Source organism: Salmo salar, chromosome ssa19, assembly GCF_905237065.1.
Source record: "Salmo salar chromosome ssa19, Ssal_v3.1, whole genome shotgun sequence".
NCBI lineage: Eukaryota > Metazoa > Chordata > Actinopteri > Salmoniformes > Salmonidae > Salmo > Salmo salar.
Genome location: NC_059460.1, coordinates 82,520,804 through 82,529,814, shown reverse-complemented (window position 1 = coordinate 82,529,814; position 9,011 = coordinate 82,520,804). Strand labels below are relative to the sequence as shown.

General features: G+C 39.7%; 1 protein-coding gene across 27 annotated transcripts in view; it reads left to right on the top strand.

Annotated features, from left to right (window-relative positions):
* Positions 1-8,749, top strand: part of LOC106579723 (eyes absent homolog 1) — a 169,074-nt gene extending 160,325 nt beyond the window's left edge. For all 27 annotated transcript variants that reach the window (XM_045702842.1, XM_045702841.1, XM_045702840.1 and 24 more), the window contains one exon: positions 8,488-8,749. In XM_045702842.1, coding sequence (XP_045558798.1) covers positions 8,488-8,568 — 81 coding nt within the window. In that variant the 3' untranslated portion in view covers positions 8,569-8,749. The remainder of the gene's footprint in view (positions 1-8,487) is intronic.
* Positions 8,750-9,011: the final 262 nt, after the last annotated feature.

Below are 9,011 nucleotides of genomic sequence, written 5' to 3'. Positions count from 1 at the left end.
AGGGGACTCCTATGGTAGGTACACCTACAGCTCTGTCACACGCTGGGTATGTACATAGTCAATGGTAGGCTTTGAGGGGACTCCTACGGTAGGTACACCTATAGCTCTGTTACACGCTGGGTATGTACATAGTCAATGGTAGGCTTTGAGGGGACTCCTATGGTAGGTACACCTACAGCTCTGTCACACGCTGGGTATGTACATAGTCAATGGTAGGCTTTGAGGAGACTCCTATGGTAGGTTCACCTACAGCTCTGTCACACGCTGGGTATGTACATAGTCAATGGTAGGCTTTGAGGGGACTCCTATGGTAGGTTCACCTATAGCTCTGTCAGATGCTGGGTATGTACATAGTCAATGGTAGGCTTAGAGGAGACTCCTATGGTAGGTTCACCTACAGCTCTGTCACACGCTGGGTATGTACATAGTCAATGGTAGGCTTTGAGGGGACTCCTATGGTAGGTTCACCTACAGCTCTGTCACACGCTGGGTATGTACATAGTCAATGGTAGGCTTTGAGGGGACTCCTATGGTAGGTACACCTACAGCTCTGTCGGATGCTGGGTATGTACATAGTCAATGGTAGGCTTAGAGGGGACTCCTATGGTAGGTACACCTACAGCTCTGTCAGATGCTGGGTATGTACATAGTCAATGGTAGGCTTTGAGGAGACTCCTATGGTAGGTTCACCTACAGCTCTGTCGGACGCTGGGTATGTACATAGTCAATGGTAGGCTTAGAGGGGACTCCTATGGTAGGTACACCTACAGCTCTGTCAGATGCTGGGTATGTACATAGTCAATGGTAGGCTTTGAGGGGACTCCTATGGTAGGTTCACCTACAGCTCTGTCGGATGCTGGGTATGTACATAGTCAATGGTAGGCTTTGAGGGGACTCCTATGGTAGGTTCACCTACAGCTCTGTCGCACGCTGGGTCTGTACATAGTCAATGGTAGGCTTTGAAGGGACTCCTATGGTAGGTACACCTATAGCTCTGTCGCACGCTGGGTATGTACATAGTCAATGGTAGGCTTTGAGGGGACTCCTATGGTAGGTACACCTATAGCTCTGTCGCACGCCCCGTATGTACATAGTCAATGGTAGGCTTTGAGGGGACTCCTATGGTAGGTACACCTATAGCTCATCTCTTGGCAGTAGTACTGTAGACTACTTTATCACTGACCTCAAACCCAGAGTCTCTCAGAGTGTTCACAGTCAGCCCACTGACACCCCCTATCAGATCACAGCAAAATCACAGTCTACTTGAACAGATCTATGCTCAATCATGAGGCATCAAAGCCAAAGGAACTGAATAATATTAAGACATGCTATAGATGGAATTAAAGTAGTGTAGAAACCTACCAAAGAAACAATTAGGCAACAACAAATTCTATCCTTTTTAGACAACTTCCTGGACAAAACGTTCCACTGTAATAGTGAAGGTGTAAACTTGGCAGTAGAAAACCTAAACAGTATATTTGACCTCTCAGCTCCCCTATCAAATCTAAACATGTAAAGCAGACAACCTAAGAAAATGAACAACAATGACCAATGGTTTGATGAAGAATACAAAAACCTAAGAAAAAAACTGAGAAATCTATCCAACCCAAAAACATAGAGACCCAGAAAACCTGAGTCTACGCCTTCACTATGGTGGATCACTAAAACGATACAGAAATACACTACGGAGAAAGAAGGAACAGCACGTCAGAAATCATCTCAGTGTAACGGAAGAATCCATAGAATCTAACCACTTCTGGGAAATTTGAATAGATAAAGAAAATCTATCCAAAATGGAGATGTATGTGTAAACCACTTCTCCAATCTTTTTGGCCCTATAACAAAGAACAAACAGCAAAAATATGTACATGATCAAATACAAATCTTAGAATCAACTATTAACGACTACCAGAACCCACTGGATTCTCCAATTACATTGAATGAACTACAGGACAAAATACCAACCCTCCAACCCAAAAAGTCCTGTGGTGTTGATGGTATCCTCAATGAAATGATAATATATAGATCACAAATTCCAATTGGCTATACTTCAACTCTTTAACATCATCCTTAAGTCTGGCATTTTCCCCAATATTTTAAACCAATGACTGATCACCCCAATCCACAAAAGTGGAGACAAATTTGATCCCAATAACTACCTTGGAAAATCCTCTGCATTATCATTAACAGCAGACTGGTACATTTCCTCAGTGAAAACAATGTACTGAGCAAATGTCAAATTGGCTTTTTACCAAATTACCGTATGACAGACCACGTCTTCACCCTGCACACCCTAATTGACAAACAAACAAACCAAAACAAAGGCAAAGTCTTCTCATGCTTTGTTGATTTAAAAAAAAGCTTTTGTCTCAATTTGACATGAGGGTCTGCTATACAAATTGATGGAAAGTGTTGTTGGGGGAAAAACATATGACTATAAGCCATAAAGATGAAGAGAGTCGCACACTCCATATATAAACTCCCAGTTATTTATTGGGTATCTCACCAACGTTTCGGCATCTCTGTGCCTTCTTCAAATCCATGTACACAAACAACAAGTATGCGGTTAAAATTGGCAAAAAAAACACACATTTCTTCCCACAGTGCCGTGGGGTGAGACATGGATGCAGCTTAAGCCCCACCCTCTTCAAGATATATATCAATGAATTGGTGAGGGCACTAGAACAGTCTGCAGCACCCGGCCTCACCCTACTAGAATCTGAAGTCAAATGTCTACTGTTTGCTGATGATCTGGTGCTTCTGTCCCCAACCAAGGAGGGCCTACAGAAGCACCTAGATCTTCTGTACAGATTCTGACAGACCTGGAACCTGACAGTAAAGTACATACCTCGGCCTAAACATCAGTGCCACAGGTAACTTCCACAAAGCTGTTAACGATCTGAGAGACAAGGCAAGAATCAATCAATCAATCAAATGTATTTATAAAGCCCTTCTTACATCAGCTGATGTCACAAAGTGCTGTACAGAAACCCAGCCTAAAACCCCAAACAGCAAGCAATGCAGGTGTAGAAGCACGGTGGCTAGGAAAAACTCCCTAGAAAGGCCAGAACCTAGGAAGAAACCTAGAGAGGAACCAGGCTATGAGGGGTGGCCAGTCCTCTTCTGGCTGTGCCGGGTGGAGATTATAACAGAACATGGCCAAGATGTTCAAATGTTCATAGATGACCAGCAGGATCAGATAATAATAATCACAGTGGTTGTAGAGGGTGCAACAGGTCAGCACCTCAAGAGTAAATGTCAGTTGGCTTTTCATAGCTGATCATTCAGAGTATCTCTACCGCACCTGCTGTCTCTAGAGAGTTGAAAACAGCAGGTCCAGGACAAGGTAGCAACTCCGGTGAAAAGGTCAGGGTTCCATAGCCACAGGCAGAACAGTTGAAACTGGAGCAGCAGCACGGCCAGGTGGACAGCAAGGAGTCATCAGGCCAGGTAGTCCTGAGGCATTGTCCTAGGGCTTAGGTCCTCAGAGAGAAGAGAGTTAGAGAATTAGAGAGAGCATACTTAAATTCACACAGGACACAGGATAAGACAGGAGAAATACTCCAGATATAACAGACTGACCCTAGCCCCCAATACATAATTTATTGCAGCATAAAGAAGGGCCTTCTATGCCATCAAAGGAACATAAAATTCAACATACCAATTAGCATCTGGCTAAAAATACTTGAATCAGTTATAGAACCCATTGCCCTTTATGGTTGTGAGGTCTGGGGTCCGCTCACTAACCAAGAATTCACAAAATGGGACAAACACCAAATTGAGACTCTGCATGCAGAATTCTGCAAAAATATCCTCTGTGTACAACGTAAAACACCAAATAATGCGTGAATACCAGATTTAGGCCGATACCCGCTAATTATCAAAATCAGAGAAAAGAGACGTTAAATTCTACAACCACCTGAAAAGAAGCGATTCCCAAACCTTCCATAACAAACCCATCACCTATAGAGAGATGAACCTGGAGAAGAGTCCCCTAAGCAAGCTGGTCCTGGGCCTCTGTTCACAAACACAAACAGGCCCCACAGAGCCCCAGGACAGCACCACAATTAGGCTCAACCAGATCACGAGAAAACAAAAAGATAATTACTTTACACGTTGGAAAGAATTAACAAAAAAACTGAGCAAACTACAATGCTATTTGGCCCTAAACAGAGAGTACACAGTGACAGAATACCTGACCACTGTGACTGACCCAAACTTAAGGAAAGCTTTGACTATGTACAGACTCAGTGAGCATAGCCTTGCTATTGAGAAGGCTGCCGTAGACAGACCTGGCTCTCAAGAGAAGACAGGCTATGTGCACACTGCCATCAAAATGAGGTGGAAACTGAGCTGCACTTCCTAACCTCCTGCCAAATGTATGACTATATTAGAGACATAGATTACCCTCAGATTACACAGATCCACAAAGAATTCGAAAACAACCCCAATTTTGATAAAGTCCCATATCTATTGGATGAAATACGACAGTGTGCCATCACAGCAGCAAGATTTGTGATCTGTTGTCACAAGAAAAGGGCAACCAGTTATTAAGAACAAACACCATTGTAATTACAACCCATATTTTTTTTTATTGATTTCCACTTTTGTACTTGAACTATTTGCACATAATATGGCATTTGAAATGTCTTTATTATTTTGGAACTTTTGTGAGTGTAATATTTACTGTACATTTTTATCGTTCATTTCACTTTTGTTTATTATCTACTTCACTTGTTTTGGCAATGTTAACATATGTTTCCCATGCCAATAAAGCCCTTAAATTGAATTGAAAATTGAGAGAGATAGAGAGAGACAGAGAGAGGAAGATACCATCTCCAGCCTTTAAACTTAAAAGCAAAGACAATTTACAAAACAAAAAGCAAAGAGCTTTTTAAGGGTCACTGGAAGCCTTCTAAGTGGAACATACGCCTGGGAGAGAGACAGCTTTGAGAGAAAGCTTTGATAAGACAGAGGTAATGGACTACAGGGAGGAGGGAGGTAGGGAGGGAGGACTCTACCTGACAAGACCCTTTCATTCTCTCCGACTCATGTTTCTCCCTCTCTGCTACTTGCATGGGAGCAATGTCTGATTAGCTGGGCTGTCTCTCTATAACAGTCAAATTCAGCATTAGGTGTTTTTCTTTAGTTCAAAGGACATTAACTGCCATTGAATTCCTGCTTTAGTTTGACTGATTGTACTGTAGTTTTGTTAGTGTGTAGCAGAGTCATTAGTTATAGTACCAGTAGTACCATTGTTAGTTATAGTACCAGTAGTACCATCATTAGTTATAGTACCAGTACTACCATCATTAGTTATAGTACCAGTAGTACCATCATTAGTTATAGTACCAGTAGTTCCATCATTAGTTATAGTACCATCATTAGTTATAGTACCAGTAGTACCATCATTAAATATAGTACCAGTAGTACCATCATTAGTTATAGTACCAGTAGTACCATCATTAGTTATAGTACCATCATTAGTTATAGTACCAGTAGTACCATCATTAGTTATAGTACCAGTAGTTCCATCATTAGTTATAGTACCATCATTAGTTATAGTACCAGTAGTACCATCATTAAATATAGTACCAGTAGTACCATCATTAGTTATAGTACCAGTAGTACCATCATTAGTTATAGTACCATCATTAGTTATAGTACCATTATTAGTTATAGTACCATCATTAGTTATAGTACCAGTAATACCATCATTAGTTATAGTACCATCATTAGCTATAGTACAGGTAATACCATCATTAGTTATAGTACCATCATTAGTTATAGTACCAGTAGTACCATCATTAGTTATAGTACTAGTAGTACCATCATTATTTATAGTGTCATCATTAGTTATAGTACCAGTAGTACCATCATTAGTTATAGTACCAGTAGTGCCATCATTAGTTATAGTACCAGTAGTACCATCATTAGTTATAGTACCAGTAGTACCATCATTAGTTAAAGTACCAGTAATACCATCATTAGTTATAGTACCAGTATTACCATCATTAGTTATAGTACCATCATTAGTTATAGTACCATCATTAGTTATAGTACCATCATTAGTTATAGTACCATCATTAGTTATAGTACCATCATTAGTTATAGTACCAGTAGTACCATCATTACTTATAGTACCATCATTAGTTATAGTACCAGTAGTACCATCATTAGTTATAGTACCAGTAGTACCATCATTAGTTATAGTACCAGTAGTACCATCATTAGTTATAGTACCATCATTAGTTATAGTACCAGTAATACCATCATTAGTTATAGTACCAGTAGTACCATCATTAGTTATAGTACCATCATTAGTTATAGTACCAGTAGTACCATCATTAGTTATAGTATTAGTAGTACCATCATTATTTATAGTATCATCATTAGTTATGGTACCAGTAGTACCATCATTAGTTATAGTACCAGTAGTACCATCATTAGTTATAGTACCAGTAGTACCATCATACGTTATAGTACCAGTAGAACCATCATTAGTTATTGTACCATCATTAGTTATAGTACCAGTAGGACCATCATTAGTTATTTTACCATCATTAGTTATATTACCAGTAGTACCATCATTAGTTATTAGTTATAGTATAGTTATAGTACCAGTAGTACCATCATTCGTTATAGAAACAGTATTAGTTATAGTACCAGTAGTACCATCATTAGTTATGGTACCATCATTAGTTATGGTACCATCATTAGTTATAGTACCAGTAGTACCATCATTAGTAAAAGTACCATCATTAGTTATTGTACCAGTAGTACCATCATTAGTTATAGTACCAGTAGTACCATCATTAGTTATGGTACCATCGTTAGTTATAGTACCAGTAGTACCATCATTAGTTATAGTACCAGTAGTACCATCATTAGTTATAGTACCAGTAGTACCATCATTAGTTATAGTACCATCATTAGTTATAGTACCAGTAGTACCATCATTAGTTATAGTACCATCATTAGTTATAGTACCAGTAGTACCATCATTAGTTATAGTACAAGTAGTACCATCATTAGTTATTGTACCAGTAGTACCATCATTAGTTATAGTACCATCATTAGTTATAGTACCAATAGTACCAAAATTAGTTATAGTACCAGTAGTACCGTCATTAGTTATAGTACCAGTAGTACCGTCATTAGTTATAGTACCATAATTAGTTATAGTACCATCATTATTATAGTACCAGTAGTACCATCATTAGTTATAGTACCATCATTAGTTATAGTACCAGTAGAACCATCATTAGTTATATTACCATCATTAGTTAAAGTACCATCTTGAGTTATAGTACCAGTAGTACCATATTTAGATATAGTACCAGTAGTACCATCATTAGTTATAGTACCAGTATAACCATCATTAGTTATAGTAACATCATTAGATATTGTGCCAGTAGTACCATCATTTGTTATAGTACTATCATTAGTTATAGTACCATCATTAGTTATAGTACCAGTAGTACCATCATTAGATATAGTACCAGTAGTACATCATTAGATATAGTACCATCATTAGTTATAGTACCAGTAGTACCATCTTTAGTTATTGAACCATCATTAGTTATAGTACCATCATTAGTTATAGTACCAGTAGTACCATCATGAATTATAGTAACATTATTAGTTATAGTACCAGTAGTACCATCATTAGTTATAGTACCATCATTAATTATAGTACTAGTAGTACCATCATTAGTTATAGTACCAGTAGTACCACCATTAGTTGTAGTACCAGTAATATATCATTAGATATAGTACCATCATTAGTTATAGTACCATCATTATTTATAGTACCAGTAGTACCATCATTAGTTATAGTACAAGTAGTACCATCATTAGTTATTGTACCAGTAGTATCATCATTAGTTATAGTACCATCATTAGTTATAGTACCAGTCGTACCATCATTAGTTATAGTACCAGTAGTACCATCATTAGTTATAGTATAGTAGAGTACCATCATTAGTTATAGTACCAGTAGTACCATCATTAGTTATAGTACCAGTAGTATCATCATTAGTTATAGTACCATCATTAGTTATAGTACCAGTAGTACCATCATTCATTATAGTACCAGTAGTACCATCATTCATTATAGTACCAGTAGTACCATCATTCATTATAGTACCATCATTAGTTATAGTACCATCATTAGTTATAGTACCATCATCATTAATTTCATCACGGCTGTGTTATTGCCAGGAGAGAGTAGCTTGGTCTTTTATTCTTTCAGACTCACTTGGTTTTTTGCTTTTTTTCATAGTCCAACTATTGTTACAGTCCTGTTCCTTTCCCCTCCTCTGCTTTTGAGTAACATTTCATGTCTCTATGACCAAGAAAATGTATTCAAATTAGCTTCTTGTGATTGTATGTTCCTTAATAGTAAAATATGGACGTTTTTTCAATTTCCTGAACAGATAAAATGTTTGAGATACCTATTGTAACAGTCCTGTTTCCCCTCCGCAGCACAACATGCCCTTCTGGAGGATCTCCAGCCACTCTGACCTCATGGCCCTCCACCATGCTCTGGACCTAGAGTACTTGTAGCTACCGCCTGGAACTACACCGCCCAGCCCCGAAACTGGCCCCTACATCAACCTACTGGCCCCTACCGGCCCCTACATCAACCTACTGGCCCCTACTGGCCCCTACATCAACCTACTGGCCCCTACTGGCCCTACCGGCTCCTACATCAACCTACTGGCCCCTACTGGCCCCTACATCAACCTACTGGCCCCTACCGGCCCTACCGGCCCCTACATCAACCAACTGGCCCTACCGGCCCCTACATCAACCTACTGGCCCCTACCGGCCCTACCGGCCCCTACATCAACCAACTGGCCCCTACCAGCCCCTACATCAGTCTACTGGCCCTACCGGCCCCTACATCAACCTACTGGCCCCTACCGGCCCCTACATCAACCTACTGGCCCCTACCGGCCCCTACATCAACCTACTGGCCCCTACCGGCCCTACCGGCCCCTACATCA